Here is a 21,285-nt window from a genome sequence, read left to right as displayed (position 1 = left end):
CATAACAGGTATGCAATAAACATTTGATTAATGAATAAACAAATGCCAGGCACTGGAAATACAAAATGATTTAACAAAATACCGCTTATCTAGAAGAGAAATGTGATGACCATAGAGATGCTTACAGCTTAGTGGAGAGCTCATGGTCAGCATTCAAACACATCAGCCAGATTCAATTTCCTCCAGTTCAGAGTCTTTAACCTGGGCTACATTAACAAAAATTACTGGCCCATGAAATTTACATAACAACATGGGTCAAAAATAATAATAGTAAAAAATAGCAGTGCTGCAAGTATTATATGACTAGAATGCTAATTAGATAAGACAGAGAATATGTGCTATAGGGATTTAATTCAATGCTCTTGGCACATTTAATTTCACATCATTTTGGCAGAAAGTAACTAAAGCATCACTCCATTAAGAAAATAGTAGCCAAAATAAATCCAAACATATGTGGTCAACTAATTTTTGACAAAGGAAACAAGAGAACACAATGGGGAAAGGATAGTCTCTTTAGTAAATGGTGCTGGGAAAATGGGATTTCCATATGCCAAAGAAGGAAAATGGATCCTAATCTTCCATCATACACAAAACTCAACTCAAAATGGATAAAAGACCTGAACATAAGACCTGAAATCATAAAACTCCTAGAAGAAAACATAGGAGAAAGGCTCCTTGAGATTGGCCTTGGCAGTAATTATTTGGATATCACATCAAAATCTCAGACTACAAAAGGAAAAATAAATAAATGGGACTACATCAAACTAAAACTCTATACAGTAAAGGAAACAATGAACAAAGTAAAACAGCAACCTATGGATTGGAAAAAATATTTGCAAACCATGTATCTAATGAGTTAATATCTAAAATGTGTACAGAATTTATACAACTCAACAGTAGAAAAACAAATAACCTAATTAAAAAATGGCAAACGACTTGAATAGACATTTCTCAAAAGACACAAAAATGGCCAACAAGTTTATGAAAAGGTGCTTAATATCACTAATCATCAGAGAAATACAACTCAAAACCATTATGAGATATTACTTCACACCCATTAGGATAGCTATTATCAAAAAGAGATAACAAATGTTGGTGAGGGTGTGGAGAAAAAGGAACCCTTGTACCTTATCAAAGGGAACATAGATGGGGCAGCCATTATGGAAAACAGTATGGAGGCTTTTAAAAAATTTAAAAATATGCCGGGCGTGGTGGCTCACGCCTGTAATCCTAGCACTTTGGGAGGCCGAGGCGGGCGGATTGCTCAAGGTCAGGAGTTCGAAACCAGCCTGAGCGAGACCCCGTCTCTACCAAAAATAGAAAGAAATTAATTGACCAGCTAAAAATATATATACAAAAAAATTAGCCGGGCATGGTGGCGCATGCCTGTAGTCCCAGCTACTCGGGAGGCTGAGGCAGTAGGATCGCTGAGCCCCGGAGATTGAGGTTGCTGTGAGCCAGGCTGACGCACGGCACTCACTCTAGCCTGGGCAACAAAGTGAGACTCTGTCTCAAAAAAAAAAAAAAAAAAAAAAATTTAAAAATAGAATTACCATATGACCCAGCAATCTCTTTTCTAGTTATATATTCAAAAGTCATGAAATTGCCACCTTACAAAGAAATCTGCATTGCCATGCTCATCGCAGCATTATTCGCAATAGCCAAGATATGGAAGTAATCTATGGGTCTGTCAATGGATGAATGGATAAAGAAAATGTGTGTGTGAGTGTAAATATATATATTTACACATACACATACACAACGGAATATTATTCAGCCTTAAAAAGGGAGATCCTGCCATTTGCCACAACATGGATAGACCTGGAGGGTGTCATACTAAGTGAAATAAGCCAGACACAGAAAGAAAACTGTTGTATGATCTCACTTTTATATGAAATCTTAAAAACAGAAAGTATACAGAAATATAGAATAAAACAGTGATTGTGGGAAGAGGGGGGAAATAGGGAGATGTAGGTTAAGGGGTACAAAGTGATAGATACATAGGATGAACAAGCCTAGAGGTCAGGCCAGGCGCTGTGGCTGACACCTGTAATCCTAGCACTCTAGGAGGCTGAGGCAGGAGGATGGCTTGAGGTCAGGAGTTAGAGATCTAATGTATAACATGAAGACTATAGTTGATAAAATTGTATTATATTAGGAATTTTTGTTAAATAAGTAGATTTTAGCTGTTCTTGTCACAAAAAATGTGTGATGATGGCTATGTTAATTTGCTTTACTATAGTAACTATTTTGTTATATGTATTACATAATATCACATTGTAAACCTCAAACATACACAATGAAATATATCTTTTTGAAAAATAGTAGCCAAATAAAAATAACCTAGGTATTTAAAATACTTCTTGCATATTTATTCTCATTTCCTCAAAGTGAGGAAACTTAGTCTCTTTGGAGAGATCATCTTAAAATCATTTCAGAGAAGTGCTGCAGAGATCCACCATGTAATGCCACTGCCATGAAGTAAGAATTGCATCTGTATTACAGGCTTTTCTGTGCAATAAAGAAAATGGCATTTCTGTTAAAGCTGATGGCTATAGGGTACCCTTGAATTTGCTCACCTGAAAAGCCCTATGTTCTAACATTAGCACTCTTTCCTTGGAAAATAGACTCATGTTAAATGACATTTGGTGTGAGATACTTTTAAAGTGAGAAAATCCAGGTTTGTTGAAGCTATAGGAAAATATGGCTCTCCTACAGTGCTGGTATGAGGGTAAACTTGTTTGTCTTTCCTGGGGGCACTTTGGGACTAGGTATCAAAAGCCTTAATGATGTTCATATAGTTTGGTCCACCAATTCCACTTGGATGGATAAATCTATCCCAAAGAAATTATCAAAGTTGTGCACAATATAGAAAACAATTAATTGCAGTATTATACTAGCAAAAAATTAGAAGCAAACTAAACATGCACTAGTAAGAGTTTAATTAAATTATTATGTTCTAGTCATGTAACACAGTGCTCTGCAGAAAACAAAAGTTATGTTGTTGAAGTACATTAATGTTATAGACAAAAATAATCACTCTAGGTTTAAAAAGCAGGTTCCAAAACAATATGGAAAATACAGTCACAATTATTTAAATATATCCAAGTAGGGAGATTATGGGCAATTTTCCTTTTCCTTTTTTTTTTAATTTTCTTCAATGAATATGTATTACTTTATAATCACAAAAACTATAACATAATGAAAATGGCATTTGACTGCTTATTTCCTTTTTCTACAAATATTCTGAATTCCATTATAAGATATCACTTCCTCATTTTAAAAAGGGCAATAACTACCTTATTTTTTAGTCTCAATGACTGTATCTTATCTGCCATTCATCTGTTCTATCAAACTGTGATAAAGTTACTAGACAGTGATTATTACAATTTAATCTTTAAATGGGGTCATAATTCCAGATATCCAGATATCTTTTTGCCTTAATATTTCTCTTCAGATGTATAGTTTTAACTCTAATATTGATTTTTTTCCCCATTTCAGGTAAACAACTACAGTTTAGAAGAAGTAACACATGAAGAGGCAGTAGCAATATTGAAGAACACGTCAGATGTAGTTTATCTAAAAGTTGGCAAACCCACCACCATTTATATGACTGATCCTTATGGTCCACCTGATATTACTCATTGTAAGTACCACACTAGTGTCATTTTGGAATAGCATGCCAGGTCTGCAAAATTGGAATTTTATAAAATTGTTGGCAAAGTCTTCTACTTGCACCATCCGTCATGTTAACTTCTGGAAATACATCAGAGAGAATATCCTGCATTTCACGCCTGTGTCGACTTATGAGCTCTTATCCAGTGTTTTAAAAGTGGGACATCCTGATGAGTTGCCAGGTCTACCATTATGGAAAGCCTTAATGGTATATGTAGTGGACACTGTGATTACAATAGTATATGGGTAATACATTTTTAAAGGCTATTTCTCAAGCACTTAGAGCATGATAGCTCTCGTGCCATATAGTCTCTCTTCCTAGTTCAGATCTATGGAGTATTAATAGAGTGGAAAAGAGAGACTGGCAAAGTAGGTCAGAGATAGCTTTGTGCTTTTTCCTGGAAGAGGAGATCTTGCACTTGAATGGTGAAATCATGATCTTCAATCACTATTACAGCTTTTACCTTTACTTGAATTTGTTATGTTGGCAAGGAAAACAGAGAAAATTATCAGTCACTATGGCAGTAGAGGTGAGCTGGACATGGAAGCTTTTGGGGCCACAACTAATAATTAACTAATAAGACACTGTGTTGGGGTCTCCAAAAAGTCCACTGTTGCACAAACCTCATGTTTTCTCCTCTTCTTAATAGGTCAACAACAACTTCATCTGTGGTTCTGTTTGGGGGCACTAGATTTAGAAACAGTTCACTTTTTATGTAAATTTAAGGGACAGTTTTGTCAACATCAGTAAGCTTGCTTATTCTGAAATTTTGAGAGTCCAATTGTGAGATTGGGAACTCAGAATGTCTTTAGGATTTGCTATTAATTAGTACTATGGTCTTAAGCAAGTTGTATAACCTTTCTTAGATGTAGATGTTTCTCTTGAAAGAAATGTAAAGGTTGAATAATTTTGCTACCCACTCATTACATTAGCTATTGCTTTTCTTTATGGTGTGATTCTAAAACAACTTGCCCCCAAAATATATCTTTTTTTTTTTTCAAGCAAGTGGTAAGCTGAGATCAACCTTACCATAGGATATGAAAGAGTTTTAACCTTCAGAGTTTTTCAAACTGAATGAATTTAGAAAAATTAGCCTTGAGTATCTGTGAGCCACTTCATGAAAGGCATATAAGGTCAATGTCAAAGAGAGAAAAGGGAGAAAACAAAACTGCCCAATCAATTCAAGAAATATGTATTAAGTAATTCAGTATGTGCAAGATACTGTATTACTTGTAAGGTAATATGTGAGTTGCAGAGGAGATACAATCATGGCCTTCAAAGAGCTTGGTTGGAAGGAAGGCTAATTCAGTTATATAAATAGCAATATTTGGCAGAATATGAGGTATGTATATGATATGGGAGATGTAAAAATAAATGTTCTTTGGGGATTCAAAGGAAGAAGATATATCATCTGTATTTGGATGATCAGAAAAATCTTTATGCATAGGGTGGCATTTGAACTGTATCTTGAAAACTGGGTGAGATTTCAACATGTGACATAAGGTAGGAGACATAAATTATAGGCAGTTGGTATAGTAGCACAAAGACATGGATGTCACAGAGCACAGACCATTTCTGAGGACCATAAGCTCTGTGTTAGGGAGATACTAAAATGGATCAATTTTTTAAGAATGGTAAAGAGATTTTTATACTGTATTCAATACATGGTGGCAATGGAGAGAATTTAAGCAAGAGAAAAACAGAATCAGAGTGGAATTTCAGGAGAGTTTACTTCATCCCAATGTGCAAAATAGATTTGAGTAGGGAGAGAGAGGACCAGATCCAGTTATCACCTAAAAGGAAGACAAATTAAAGAGGAGGAATAGAAAAGAAAACCCAGAGTTCCTGGCCTTTCTGGGATGAGAATACAGCACATTTTAGAAGAAAAAAATCTCATATAAGAACCTATTTATTAGGAGCCTTTTGATTTTGATGATTGGCTATTAATTATGTGAAGAGAATGTAAGCTCTACAATTAAAAAGCTAACATTTTATTTTAATAGAAAATCATTGTTCTGAAAATGTGTGTGCTGGATCTCTCCTTCAATTCTTCTCTTCACCTAATTATACTTACTGGGATTACAGATTTAATTGTTATTACATTTTTCTCATCCTAAAGGTCACCATGTGCTTGTATATATTAAATGCAAACAGACAGCAACTCCCCACTCTTAGAGGACAAGAAAATCCTTGGCATGTAGAAAAGCCTTTCTATTTTTAACACATTCTCTGAAGTATAGCATGACATACCGAATTACCCATATAACAGATTTCTCTTCTTTTTTCCCCCCACCCTTAGCTTATTCTCCACCAATGGAAAACCATCTACTCTCTGGCAACAATGGCACTTTAGAATACAAAACCTCCCTGCCGCCCATCTCTCCAGGAAGGTATTCACCAATTCCAAAGCACATGCTTGTTGAAGATGACTACACAAGGTCAGATATGCTTGTTGGCTAATTGGGTTTGCTTTTATTACCAGGAAGAAATCACACTTGCCTAGCATGTCAGCTGTTATTTTGGGGACAAATTAAAGCTTCTAAGTGCCATTCAAACTTACTATAGTCTCGCCTCAAGTGGAAATCTGCAAATAGTTGTGAACATATGTCATTGTCCTCTGTTAGGAAGCAAAATCACAAATTCTTTGTGGAGAAATAGTGTTGCATTGCTTATGCATCACTTTGCAATTTATTAACTCTTTCCATGTATGATCTTATTTGAGCTTTACAGCCATACTTCACGATAGGTATTAATGCTAAAAGAAAATATAGTGTGGAGGTTCAAAAGGAAGAAAGTAACATCCCAATACAATACTACATATCTGGTTAGTAGTGAAAGTGAAGTCAGTAGTGAAACTCTAGTCTTTTGGCTTGAAATTCCATGTCTTGCCACCAATTGCCACCCACAATTCAATGGAAGTTGGTAGTCAATCAGCATTCTCTCTAGTACAATAACTATAGTAGAAAGGAAAGGAGTGAAGTTAACTCCAAACTGTTTGAGTTTAATATGTCCTGTTAATTCCAAAGGGGAACAGGACAGGATTCTAGGACAGAACACAGAATTCTATTTCTACCCACAAGGAAAATCAAATTTAGCTAACATTGCTCTGAAAAAGTCATATCAGACAGTTCACAGAGAAGACCAACTTAAAAGGTCATCAGTAAGGAGTCAAACAATATTAGATGATGAATAAATTAATGAATGAATGGGTAGATGAATAATAAGAAATGTACTTTTTTTCTTTTTATCTTTACATTTTATTGTTTCAAAATAATATATGTTCATTACATTGGCAAAGAAATGAAAAGATGATGAAGAAACAAACATCTTCCTCAAATCTCTCCCACTCTAGTGGGAACTAGCATGACCTATCTTGAGGTACCTAATGTAACAGCCTGGCATGAACCTTTCATTCCTTCTCCATGTTCATACAAACATATACTAATGTATACTCAGATACAGGTAGGGCTTGACTTTGTTTTCCCAAAATAAATTCATATTTTACACATTCTGCAACTTGATTTTCTTCACGAACAATACCTTTATCAAAAATAAGGTTATATATAGATATGTACACTTTATTTCAATATGTGTTTGTGTATGAAAAATTATAGAGATGGACTGTTTTGATTTTATATCCCACCTGTCTAATTGAAGCCATTTGTCAGCCTTTTAAAAAGTAGAGGAGACTTCCTGCTGGTTAACTTTCCTCACTGGTATATGTGCATGCTTTGGCCATTCAGTTCTTTGGTATATCTTTTTAAATGATTAAGCATTTTCCATTTATTTTGCGATATCAGGTTTGCTGAAGTAGCTTGTATATCTTTAGCCAAGGAATGGAATGCTTGGATGCTGAAAATGTGCATCTGTGGTGCAAATCAAATATAAACTTCTTCCTATGCTGAAAAGTCTGATCTCTATGCTCTTAATTAAAATGAGGGCTGCAGCAAAGATAATCTGCATGGCTCTCTAAAGAATTCTGTAAATATAGGCACCTTTATCCACCAGAGCAATGATCTATTTGCTTTCATCCTATTACTAATATTTGATATGGTTTTAATTAGAAAATGTCATTTTATCTTATTAAGCCCTTAGTGAATTAATGTTTATTAAACCCCCTTCATAACCCAGGCCCTTTGCTAGCTGTTTTATATACACTATCCACTTAATCCTTCTGAAAACAGAGAAGGGCTTTCATCCCCATTTTAGAGATGTAGAAATTGAAGTTCAAATAGGTTAAGGACCAGTGTATGGTCACATAGCTTTTATATAGAAAAACTGAGTGCCCAGACAGCTTTAAAATCCTAGCTTAAAAGAAGTATTTTAATTTTCTCTTTATTTTTTAAATGAAAACCAAGTCTCATAAGAGTGTTCATCATAAAAATATGTGGCTAGAAAGGAACCTGAGAGCTTTGGTGAGCTCTAAAGACAGCCAGACCAGAGTTGACACCTATCTCTACTACCGGCTGTGTAACCCTGGGAAAATCATGTAACCTCTGCAAGCCTCAGTTTTCTCATCAGTACAGGGAATAGTAATTGAATCTATCTCAATAGATTGTTGTAATGATTAAATGAGATAATAAATGCAAATAACTTAGAACAGTACCTGGCACAAAATAAATATTCAATGAATGCTATCTATTTACAGTAGCTATACCTATAATACTTAATCTACTTCAGATATCACATGAAATCCTTTTTCAGATAACATCCAGTATCCCAGGAAAGAGTCCATTTCTTTCTACAGTGATATGCTTCAATATCTTACTTCCTGCCCCTGCCTCCTCTATTCCCCTATAGTACAGTCTCACTAATAACTCTGTATAAAATCTTCTGAATAGTTGATGCTTGGCAAACTTGTAAAGTAAATTATATCAGTTCACACATAAACACACCCCCACCAATTCTCTCATCATTGCTGATATCCTCTCATAGGTGCTCTGTGCTGTAGGCAATACCTCATTATCAGAGGTATTTGCTCAGAGACATTTGCTCAGAGGCAGATTCATTGCCTCATTCATAAATATTGTTTGAATACTTCCTACTAGACAATGGGCACTGCACTGGAAATGCACAATTGAATAAGAAATAGCATCTAAGAACTATCAAATCGGGGCAAAAATATATGTAAACCAGTGGATTCCCCAATGCCTGTTCCCTGATGTTGTAGACCTCACCCCTTCATGAAGTTTCCCACAAAACCTAATTTATTCACTTTTCAAAAATCTTGCATGTATATATTTTGGTGCCAAAATGTCCTTTCTTTTGTAAAATACTTGTGATAGTAAATGGCAGTTATTTATTTTGTCCTTAGTTAGAAAATAAAAAGTTGGCAACTTTATATTAGTCCTTATTTTTTTAAGATTAAAGGTCTGTAAAATACAACAGTCTGGGAACTACCAACAGAAACAAATAGAACTAGAGTCAGTTTTATGAAGTTCCCTCATGTAGCCCTAGCAGAGTTCTTTAACACCACAGAAGTCACTTAGAAAATACTCATAAATGAATATGAGTTTTACATAAATGTCACATCAACAGCCTATAGCATCAAAGAAAGTTCTAAAAGGGAAATGACTCTTGAGTTTAAACTTGAAAACTGTGCAGGCATTGGTCAGAGAGTCAATAGATCAAGAAGGGCATTTGTGATAAGGGGATAGATTGTGCAGACTCATGGAAGAATGTGAAATAAAATAAAATGAAAGCAAATAGAGTTTGGAATATAAGACTTATAAAGAAAAATGATGCCTACCTTTAAATTATCTTTATATTCCTATCCTTGCTTTCATATGCACCCTAGTTATAAGATTAAAAATACATAGAGTAGTAAAAACAAAAGGATCACTATGATACACCATTAACACTAAGTGTTTTAATACATATTATTGCCCCTATGTTATCTATATGATATTCTTTTTTATGTTTACAAATAAAAATGCTTAAAGAGGTTAAGTAATTGCTTCATATCACACAGCAAACAAATAGCAGAATTGAAATTTGAATTCAAGTCAGTCTTGGAAGCCTTGGCCTCACAACACTTTGTAATCCTTGTTCTACCACTTACTACCTAGATGACTGTGAACAAGCCATTTAATCTCTATGAGTCTTGATTTTCATATCTGTAGATGTGAGATGAAGGGTCTTCTAATTTCCTCAAAAAATTGTGAGGTTTTAATATAATATGTGTGAATGTCATTTGTCATTTTTAGAAGGCTCTATAAATTTATTATTATCCTAAATTCATACAGTAGCTTATGTTTGAGACCTACTTTGTATTTTTCTAAAATAGTAAAGCAAGAGAATAAATATCTAATAATTGAACTTGGACCAGTAAGGAATCATTTCTATGAAATGTGAACTTTCCAACAACCTATAAACTCACATCAAATTAGAAGTCCTTTCTTTTACATGCTCATATCTTAATCTGCATAGTAAGAATTTTTAAAGCAATTTTAATTAGAATAATGCCACAATGACTTACTGGATTTTTTATCTCTTTCTTACTACTTAAAAAAATGTGCACCTGAATAAACTGGGAAATTTTGTCTTTCCATTGGTTTAGAGAAAGGGAGCACAAAAAAAAAAAAAAACGGTCTTCAAAAAAATCCTTTTAGTGGAATGCCCACTAAGTCTTTTATAAATCAATATTCATTGTGATGTAGATATCTGGTTTTCAATTTTTGAAAAACAAAGCTGTTACAATGATGCTGAGATAGTTTTAGGTTCAGGAATTACAGACTGTCAGAAGTGGAAGAGCAATAAATAAATGTAGAGTCTAATCTCCCTCCATTTGATATGCAAGGTACACAGGGCCCAGGATGATCTTTTGGTTTTCTCTGGACCCATACTTGTAAGTAGTAATATCAGATTTAGAATCCATGCCTTTGAACACCCAGCCTAATATTCTCTTTGTTTCTCTAAGCTAATGTTCACTTTTTTTTCTGAATTAAGAAAGTAACAATTACAAAAAGCTGTGATCTAGTCAAGGATCACCTGTGAACAGTATCCACTTTGTATATTACCTATAACTATGGATTCTGCCTCTATTGAGCCAAGTCTTCACTGTCACTCAGAAGAGGTGCAAACAGCACATCATCACTATCTGGCTAAATATTCCCAGGATATACAAACAAATTATCACTACTAAAATGAAACCCAAAATTGGGGATATAAAGTAATACTGCTCTTTCAAGATGTGAGGATTTAATTTCACAAGTTATGAATGTGATAAATGTCATTATGGAACTGAGGGACCTAAATGATAACTGTAACAGATATATTTCTCAATGTTAGAAACCAAGTTCCTCTAGCCCTGAACTTGGTATACCCATGTGTCTTTCTGACTGGCTACATAATGTTCTCTCATGTAGATTGGTTGAACAAAAAGCATAATCTAAATAAAGTCTCAAGGAAGATTGCTTGTCTACAGAAACTTTCAAGAACCACCCCAAATTGTGACTCTGATATTTACCACTTTGACTCCCTCATTTACTAAGCAGATCTGATCCCATCACTCTGGGGTCCACCTCTACTCTAGTCTCCCCAAATTGCAGGCCACTGGTTTTACCAGCCATTCCATTTAATGTATAGTAAGTTGTCTTTTCTCTTTAATTCATTTGTTTGTTTACTCATTCAATGAATATTAGTTTCTACCATATGGCAAGCATGGTTATTAGCAACAAAGTCATAATGATGAACAAACCAAACAAGGTTCTTGGCCTCATGGAATTTACATGCCTATTGAATTTACTAGGCTATTGAATAAGAGATTTATGAATAAGTGGGTTAACTTCAGATAGTGCTAAGTACTAGAACGAAAATAAAATAGGATAATGTGATAAGCAGTGATTAGGGAAGAGAACAATGTGAATAAAAAGAAGAAAGTGGTAGTTAAAGATCAGAAAAAGAACACTGCAGGAAGAGTGAATAGCAAGGCCAAAGTCATTGATGCTGAAAATAGTTTAGTGTGTACAGTCCAGGAATATAAAGAAGTCCAGCTTGGCTAGAAAGATATGAACTAATGGAAGCATGGTAGAAAATTAGTTTGGACAAGGAGGCAAATGATGCAGGAATTTATAGGTAATGATAAAATTTAGGTTTAAGTGCATGAAGAATTCATTGAAGAGTACTAATCAGGAAAATTAAATAGTCTGATATATCTTTTAAGAAAACACTCTGGCTACTGTGTGGAGAAGTAGAGGGACCACTGAAGAAATTAGGGAAGAGATTATGGCAGCTGGGACTTGGGGAAAGGATAGCAATGAAGTAGGGAAATCCAAGCTATATTTTACAGAAAGATTTAATAGCCCACGTTCCACAGGAAGAGCAGGCCTTCTTTAGTCAGGCTATTTTACTACTGACCATTTTTATACTTTTTATCATCTATGGAGTAATCTTTCAGAAACAGCATAAATATTTGCACTGTTGTTGGTTTCTTTTTGTTTTTGTTCTTCCATAGTGTCTAACTAGTGGATCAGAACTGGTTAGAGGCTAGACTATTGTTTCTCAAGTATCTATCTGCCCACATGCCCTTAGATCTTGGAAAATGAAGTTGTTCTCCTCAAGATCTGGAGTAGAATATGAAGCCTTCTGCCCAAAGATAAAACAGACAAAGTCTTGTATTTTATCAGAAAAGCTTGGAGAATATTCTTGCTTTCTTTAATGTAAAAATATTTTGATTACAAACTAAATTGTTTTTATTTAAAAATCTTAAAGTGAAATTGACATACCAGATATTCATAGTATGGGATATGGGATATGCATAGTCCCTGGCAAATAACACAAACCCCAAGGTACCTATGAGTACCCAAGTTTGAAAAGCACTGACCTAAATTAAACAAATTTGCCAATTATTAATTTTGTTTTATAGAAATAATCCCTTAATAATGGCTCAAGGTATATGGTCTTCGTTAGGAGTAAGCTCTCAAAGGATCAACAAAACCTCCACCAGAGTTAAATATGGGCATATTCTAGCCTCTCTTCTTTTAAACTTACATTTAATGACTTGAAACCATTCCTGGGTAAACTGTAAGTTTCTCTGTCTAACACAAGAAAGAAATCTTTTCTTACGTAACTTTAATCACATATAATGGAAAAGAGCTAGGAGTGCCCTAAGGAGATAGCTAACCCTGCTTTAGAATTGTGATCAATACAACAGAATGATTAGGTGCAAGGGTCCTGGAGCCACCCTGCTCAGGTTTGAATTGTACCGTTTCCTACCTGTGTTACCTTGGGTACATTATATAACTGCCCTTTGCTGTAGTTTTCTCATTTATAAAAGGAGTAGAACAATACTTTCTACATCATGGCTTACTGTAACAATAAACTGAATTATCAATACATGTAATATGCTTAGAAAAAAGTAAGCAGCTGATAAATGTTAGCTGTTTTTAAATACTATTGGAAAACAAAGATTTTAAGATAAACTATTATACAAATGAAATCACTTTTTAGAAAACACCCTCCAATTATTTATGGAAATGTAGCCAACAACATTATGCAACTATTCAAATTTGTTGTAATCTATGTACACATTTTTCCAAGTTGTTTAGCTTGCATAGCATATCAGGACATTTTACTACAGAAAGTCGTATAGTTAGAATGCTGTATAGAGAACCATTATTTTCATGACTATAGTGAATATCTAGCACCACCCCCATTGAAAATCTAATAGAGAATTCAGTGGAACCAAATATGGTATAAACTAGTCTATCAGGTTGTTGTCTCTGGCTAAAATACAATTGTCCTGTGGATAATTTGTTGATTTTGATTTTGATCTTTTTTATTTATAGTAACTCTTAGTAACTAACACCATATAGATTTTCCTTTAAAAAGTTCTTCAAAACATGGCATCAGACTCCTCACAGCCTTTATAAAGTTCATTCTAAACCTAAACCAAATTAAAGATTCATGAGCAAATGTCTCTGAGTTATTTGTTTTGCTCTGTGCTATAATGCCTGATTTCTCTAACACAGAGACTAGTGCCGTAATGTATCTTTTGAAGCAAAGTATAGAATGGAAAGGGGGGAGTAGGGCCAAACTAGTGAGACAGATGGAGGATAGGCCATTAAGTGGAATCCTCAAGGGCAGTTTTCTCTTTATGGATGGTGGCTCCACATAACCGTTTAGCTTTGCTTACATAAACCACAGGCATGATGGATAGAGCTATCCTGTTAGAAGTAGAGAAAGTGGGTATGCTAATGTGGAAGTTGACAAATTTTAATTAAAGGGGTTCATCCAAATATGTATTAGAAAACATGTTAAGCTTCTGTTTTCTGTAAGAGAAATAAATTTAATGCCAGCAGAAATAAAACAATAATGGGAATTTTAAAACTGTCTCCTATAGATGTTTATCATTTCCTATGTACCTAATGAATTAACTAGACATAAATACAAAATACTATGCCCTATAATTTTATGGAAAATGGTTATTGCACATCTGTAGCTATTGTTGCTATATGTACAATACAATACTAACATAAATAGTTTTTTGATCAATGCTGCATTACGTCTTAATAGAATGAGTTAACTCTTGGCTTTCATGGCTCATTGATGCAATAAAAAAAAAAGATTGATCATGAGCAGTGGAGAATTTTGAAGAGACCACCACAGAAATCATCAACCATCAGTTGATCCCTAACCCTTTACATTACAAGTTAACTGCTATCAACACAGTGTACAGCTTTATCTGTACGATACTGAAACACAGTGTATACTGACTCAAGAAAGTAGACATGGTCTCTTCCTCTAGGAGTTTACATTCACATTCATATGTCAATAAAGTAGTAATAGAAGATAAGAAGATAGCCGATTCCTAACCGCCAACATATAGATGTATACTTTGGCAATTATCCATGGAAGCATTGCAATCCCTGAGTGACTTCCTGCCATCTCCTATACCATTAGCTATTGTGGGTGAAGTTACTATATTAATATTAATGATTGCCTTAAAAAATATAAGAAAATTGGGGGATATAATCATTGTATTCCAAAGGTTTATATTCTTACTATACCATCGATGTATAAATTGCATAAGTTTTGGGTTGCATCTTTCACTTTCTGCTTCTAGGTAATTTCATTTAATATAGATAAACTATGTCTGAGTAAAAATGAACTTTTAAAATACTGCCTTTGTATGTTTTCCCAGATATTTTTTTCAATCTTTATCTCTATATCCATTTTCTTTTTATTACCTACCAATCTACTTTATATTCCTCCTTAATTGTTTTCCTTCAATGTTTTATTTTTATTTTATTATTTTCTCTAATTATAAAAGTAATATGAATTTGTATAAAACTTATAAAAGAAAAATATAAAAATGACTATTTTTACAACCGCAGAGATATAATAATTTGGTATATTTTTCTTTGAGCTCAAACTCTTGTTGTTTATTTCCAGCCTGCCCTTCCATAGTCATCTTCTTAGTAAATGACAGCTCTGCTCTGCTGTTGCTCAAGCAACAAACCCCGAGGTTAAGCTTTTCTCTTTTTTTCCTTTCATATCCCATATCTAGTCCATCAGCAAATTCTGTAGGCTTTACCTTCAAAATACATGCACAATGAGCCATGTCTCCACTAATAGCATTCTAGTCCAATCCACATCATCTGTCATTTGATGATTGCAACAGCCTCCTAAACAGTTTCCCTGTTTCTGCCTTTGCGATTTATGCCACACAAATGCATTACTATTGTAAATAGTAAATCAGATCATGTCACCAGGAGTGAAATCCAAACCCCTCACTTGTAAGACCCTCTATAATTTGGCTCTAGCTGAGTGGCTCTACCACTCCGACCTCATTTCCCACCACTCCCTTCATTGACTCTCAGACTTTCTTGTTACTTGAACATGGTAGGCATGCTTCACTTCAAGAGGTTTGCTCTTACCACTCCTTCTGCCTGGATTGTTTCCACTTCTTCGTGTGTTTTGCTTCTTTTCCTTTAGCTCTCTGGTCAAAAGCCATCTTGTCACAGAGGCCATCTCACACTTTAGTCCTTATCATCTTTAACACCCATCTATGATCACTCTTAAGTCCTTCATCCTGTTTTATTTTTCTTCCTAGTGCTTATTACTGCCTGACACATTTTTTATTTGAATTTGTTTATTGTCTGTCTTTCTACACTAGACTGTAAGTTCTATGAGCATAGGGACTTGTCTGTTTTGTATATTGATTAACCCCAGCACAAAGAGAATGCTTGGAACATATAAAATACTTAGCATGTATTTAGGAACCAAATATAATGGAATTTTATGAACATTTAAAAGACTTGATATTGCTGTCAGATTGATTTCTTTAATTTTTTTGTCTCCGTTTACACTCCCATCAGCTGTATTTAGAAATGCGTGTCTTAATAATCTATCTCATTTAAATGCTTTTAATTTATGTTTAATTCTCATATTTTCTCTCCTTTTTCTCTCTACTTTGGTTCAATTGTTTTATTAATCTCTCATTTCATCCATTTATCCATTCTTTCATTTTTTCATATTTTGATTCATTTAACAAATATTTGCCAGTGTTTTATATCCTCAAGGAGACAAGACAGTGAACAGCCTAGAAATGCAGGCAAGTGAACCCAAAAATATAATAGAGGTGATACATGTTGTGTCAGAGAACAGTACCAAAAGCTATATGGAGCTCACAAAAAGTATCCAATCCAGCTTGATGAGTCAGGGACAGTTTCTTATAGGGAATGACTGAGATTGGAAAGAATAATAGGCATTAGCCAGTAAAATCTATGACTTTTCTTGTGACACCTTCAACAGGGTCCAGGATATAAGAGGAGGCAATATTGTAAAAGTCACACACGAGGATACTGAGGCAGAAGTTCTTTTTATCCTCTGGCCTAAGCCATTTGCTTGTATTTTTCACAAACAGTATTCAGGACCAGAACATCCTCAGTTATGAAAAGATGTTACTTAAATGCCTCTTAGAACTGATAAGAATTATGGCAACAGTAATAGCTGATATTTGTATAATACCTCACAGTATATAAAGTGCTTTGATATACATTGTTTAATTTGCATGGTAATTCCAGGAGACAGTTATAATTATTCCCTTTTATACATGAGGTAACCAACATTGACTAACCACAGCTGATTCAGCTGGTAAGTGACAGAACCTACAAGAGATTGAATATTATATAAAATGTACTTCCCATATAGAATATAAGAGGTAAATAGATTAGGTTTAACACCTGGGAATTAGTCTCTAAATTATAATTTATAAAAACCATGATAATTTATTCTAATCTTTTTAAGGTCCATTATTGAAAGCCCTGCCCATAATATGGTGAAGTTCTTTTTTTTTTAATTCCAGTGTTTCCACTCTGATATTTATTTCTTTGGTGGAAGGAAGTAGCATGAATTTTTGGACTGGATATACCTAGGCATGTATCAAGGCTCTGCAATCAAGGAGGAAATGAGAGATGTTTATCAAAAGATACAACGTTTCAATTATATAGGATGAGTAAGTGTTATAGATATAATAAACAACATGGTGACTATAGTTAATAATACTATATTATATACTTGAAATTCACTAAGATTTAAAAAAAGGCCCTGCCACTAAAGGGCCCTATGACCTTGGGCCATGTATCTCTGTTTCTTCATCTGTAATAATGGAATAATAACTTAGTTTGCAGGATGATGTTGAAGAATAGAGATACCATATGAAGGCAAATAATTGGCACTCAACGTTATGTTAAAGTGCTTCCTTCTTTTTCTTATAGGGGCACCAATTCTTGTTTTATCTTACAGATAATCTAAAAAGACATTAATCCAAGAAAAGAGCAGTAAGGTGGGGACAGAATCATTATATTTACCTCTTTGTGGAGTTATCACATGCAACATTTTATTGACTCTTAAGGGCACAAGGGAAGGGAATGGAATACCATTTACTGAGACCTGCTTGGTGCTGGATGGCTTTCATATGTTAGCACATTTATTCTGCAATCTCAGTTTACTTGGTTTTAACAGTGCTTCTCAACCCATTAAAGTAAAAGAATGTTTCGTGCTGTCTTCTAAGTTATTTCTAATCACCACTGGAGCCCATATGGGCAACAATATTAGAAACAAATTGTGAAAAATATATTTTGAACTAATATTAATAATTGTTACTATTTACTGAATTTCTCCTATGTGCCAATCAATGCTAAGCATTTTCTATAAAATATCTCATTTAATCTTTGGGATAGGTATTGTTATTCTTTATGCATGAGGAAGAAGAATCAATAAAGATTATTAATGATAAATACTGTGTAGTTTTACCTATGTGTTAGACACTCTATAAATATAAACTCATTACCCTTCCCATCATTCCATGAGGTAAATCCTATTTTTATCCCCATTTTACAGATGAGGAAACTTAGGCACAGAGCAGTTAAGTACTTGCCCACGTAGCTAGTAATTAGCAAAACTGGTATCTAAACAGACAGTGGGACTCCAAAATTCATATCCTTGACCATGCTATTAAAGGTGATACAGTTGATATATTAATATAACAGGATCAAGATTCAAACCAACTCCAGAGTCTGAAGGGTTTTTTTGTTTTTGTTTGTTTGTTTGTTTGTTTGCTGTACCACGTAGAAAACATTATTAGCTTTAAGATTTCTAGAATCTTTACTATGCTTCAAGTTAGTCTTTGTTTTTTCTTTTATCCAAAAAGGTAGAACAAAAGTTTTATGTGATTGCCTCCTCCTGGAAACATTTATAACCTGTTCAGGGGAAGCAATCAACTTTGGTGCAGTGCCAGGTAGGGGGTCAGTCCTTAATGCCTGTCATTCTGGCCATTACAGCAGACCCCATATGGCTTCCGTAATGAACATTTACTGAAAGAACTTAGCCTTGGTTGTGGGTTTAATTTCCCTGTGTGTAAACATTTAAATATCAAATCCCATCTTAGATTTTTTTTTAATTGAGTTGACCTTGAAGTAAAACTATGTGAGTCCTTTCTCATGTAGACTACTTCTTAATGGAAATTTTGTCAACTGACCTGCTGTATCCTGCTATTTTATTTTTGTTTTGTCCTAATCTTTTTCCAAAGTCTCATTTACCACCTTGAGACAGAGGATGAAGGCAAATGAAATAATTGAAATCAACATGATAGCCAAAGATTTCAAAGCTACTTTTGTCAGGCCTAGCTCTGAATTTATAATAGTATTAGAAAACATTTATAGCTATCTAGTACTGCACAACTACTTTCCTATTTCTCATTTTAATTCTCATGACTTCATGCAAAATGGATAGAGCGATGCTATTACATCTATTTTACAGATTGAGAATCTAAGATGATAGAGTCCCATAATCTCCTCTATAACAGTTAGAAAATAAGCAGCAAATCCAGAACCCAGAAATAGGATAGCATCTTGTTAAGAATACAGATTTTGGAGTCAGAAGACTCTGGCTTCACCATTTACTAGACTTTGGATGAGTTATGAAACCTCTTGTGCCTCAGTTTCCCCATCCATGCCTATAGGGTTATTAATAGGATTAAATGAATTAATACATGGAAAACATTTTGAATAGAGGTTGGCCATTATTATTAATAGCCTTGACTTCTAGCCCAGGGCATCATAGTAATTATAGGACTAGTTGCAGATAGGATGACAACAGAGTTGATTAGACATGGTAGAGTGAGTTTTGGAAGTGAATATAGGAGAAGTATTCTTCTAGCCAGTCAAATAAAAATATAGATTTATACTAGATTTACACTTGCATTCAAAGGTAGAGTTTTGTTACTTTACATTGATTTAGTAATGTCTCCTCTATATTTCATTGTCATTTAAAAACCTGTATTGAATATGGTATTGGCACAAAAATAGGAATATTGATGAGTGGAACAGATGTGAGAATCCTGATATAAAACCATCCTCATATAGCCATCTAATCTTTGACAAAGCAGACAAAAACATACGCTGGGGAAAAGAATCCCTCTTCAATAAATGGTGCTGGGAAAACTGGATAGCCACCTGTAGAAGGCTAAAACAGGACCCACACCTTTCACCTCTCACAAAAACCAACTCACGCTGGATAACAGACTTAAACCTAAGGTATGAAACTATTAGAACTCTAGAGGAAAAAGTTGGAAACACTCTCCTAGACATCGGCCTGGGCAAAGAGTTTATGAAGAAGTCCCCAAAGGCAATCACAGCAGCAACAAAAATAAATAAATGGGACATGATCAAACTAAAAAGCTTCTGCACAGCCAAAGAAATAGTCATGAAAGTAAACAGACAACCTACAGAATGGGAGAAAATTTTTGCATCCTATGCATCCTATAAGGGACTGATAACTAGAATATACTTAGAACTCACGAAAAATAGGAAGAAAAAATCAAATAACCCCATTAAAAAGTGGGCAAAGGACTTGAACAGAAATTTTTCTAAAGAAGACAGAAGAGCCGGGCGCGGTGGCTCACGCCTGTAATCCTAGCTCTTGGGAGGCCGAGGCGGGCGGATTGTTCAAGGTCAGGAGTTCAAAACCAGCCTGAGCAAGAGCGAGACCCCGTCTCTACTATAAATAGAAACAAATTAATTGGCCAACTGATATATATATATAAAAAATTAGCCGGGCATGGTGGCGCATGCCTGTAGTCCCAGCTACTCGGGAGGCTGAGGCAGAAGGATCGCTCGAGCCCAGGAGTTTGAGGTTGCTGTGAGCTAGGCTGACGCCATGGCACTCACTCTAGCCTGGGCACTAAAGTGAGACTCTGTCTCAAAAAAAAAAAAAAAAAAAAAAGAAGACAGAAGAATGGCCAACAAACATATGAAGAAATGCTCAACATCTCTAATCATCAGGGAAATGCAAATCAAAACCACAATGAGATATCACTTAACCCCAGTGAGAATGGCCTTTATCAAAAAATCTCCAAACAATAAATGCTGGCGTGGCTGCGGAGAGAGAGGAACACTCCTACACTGCTGGTGGGACTGCAAACTAGTTCAACCTCTGTGGAAAGCAATATGGAGATACCTTAAAGCGATACAAGTGAATCTACCATTTGATCCAGCAATCCCATTGCTGGGCATCTACCCAAATGATCCAGTGACACTCTACAAAAAAGACACCTGCACTCGAATGTTTATAGCAGCACAATTCATAATTGCAAGGCTGTGGAAACAGCCCAAGTGCCCATCAATCCAAGAATGGATTAATAAAATGTGGTATATGTATACCATGGAGTACTATTCAGCTCTAAGAAACAATGGTGATATAGCACATCTTATATTTTCCTGGTTAGAGCTGGAACCCATACTACTAAGTGAAGTATCCCAAGAATGGAGAAACAAGCACCAGATATATTCTCCAACAAACTGGTATTAACTGAGTAGCACCTAAGCGGACACATAGGTACTACAGTAATAGGGTATTGGGCAGGTGGGAGGGGGAGGGGGGCGGGTATATACATACATAATGAGTGAGATGTGCACCATCTGGGGGATGGTCATGATGGAGACTCAGACTTTTGGGGAGAGGGGGGGAAATGGGCATTTATTAAAACCTTAAAATCTGTACCCCCACAATATGCCGAAATAAAAAAAAAAAAAAAAAAAACCTGTATTGAAGGATCTATTCAAAACCAGGCCCAATTTTAAAAGTTATACAACAACATAAGTCTC

At 34.9% G+C, this 21,285-nt stretch overlaps 1 protein-coding gene across 20 annotated transcripts in view; it reads left to right on the top strand.

Moving 5' to 3' along the window:
* DLG2 (discs large MAGUK scaffold protein 2) overlaps positions 1-21,285 on the top strand; it is a 1,870,454-nt gene that overhangs the window by 1,418,498 nt on the left and 430,671 nt on the right. For all 20 annotated transcript variants that reach the window (XM_076002367.1, XM_076002386.1, XM_076002368.1 and 17 more), the window contains 2 exons: positions 3,502-3,646; positions 5,976-6,114. In XM_076002367.1, the coding sequence (XP_075858482.1) occupies positions 3,502-3,646; positions 5,976-6,114 (284 nt within the window). The remainder of the gene's footprint in view (positions 1-3,501; positions 3,647-5,975; positions 6,115-21,285) is intronic.

This window comes from Microcebus murinus, chromosome 4 (assembly GCF_040939455.1).
Source record: "Microcebus murinus isolate Inina chromosome 4, M.murinus_Inina_mat1.0, whole genome shotgun sequence".
Classification (NCBI taxonomy): Eukaryota; Metazoa; Chordata; class Mammalia; order Primates; family Cheirogaleidae; genus Microcebus; species Microcebus murinus.
This window is presented reverse-complemented; position numbering and strand designations above follow the sequence as displayed.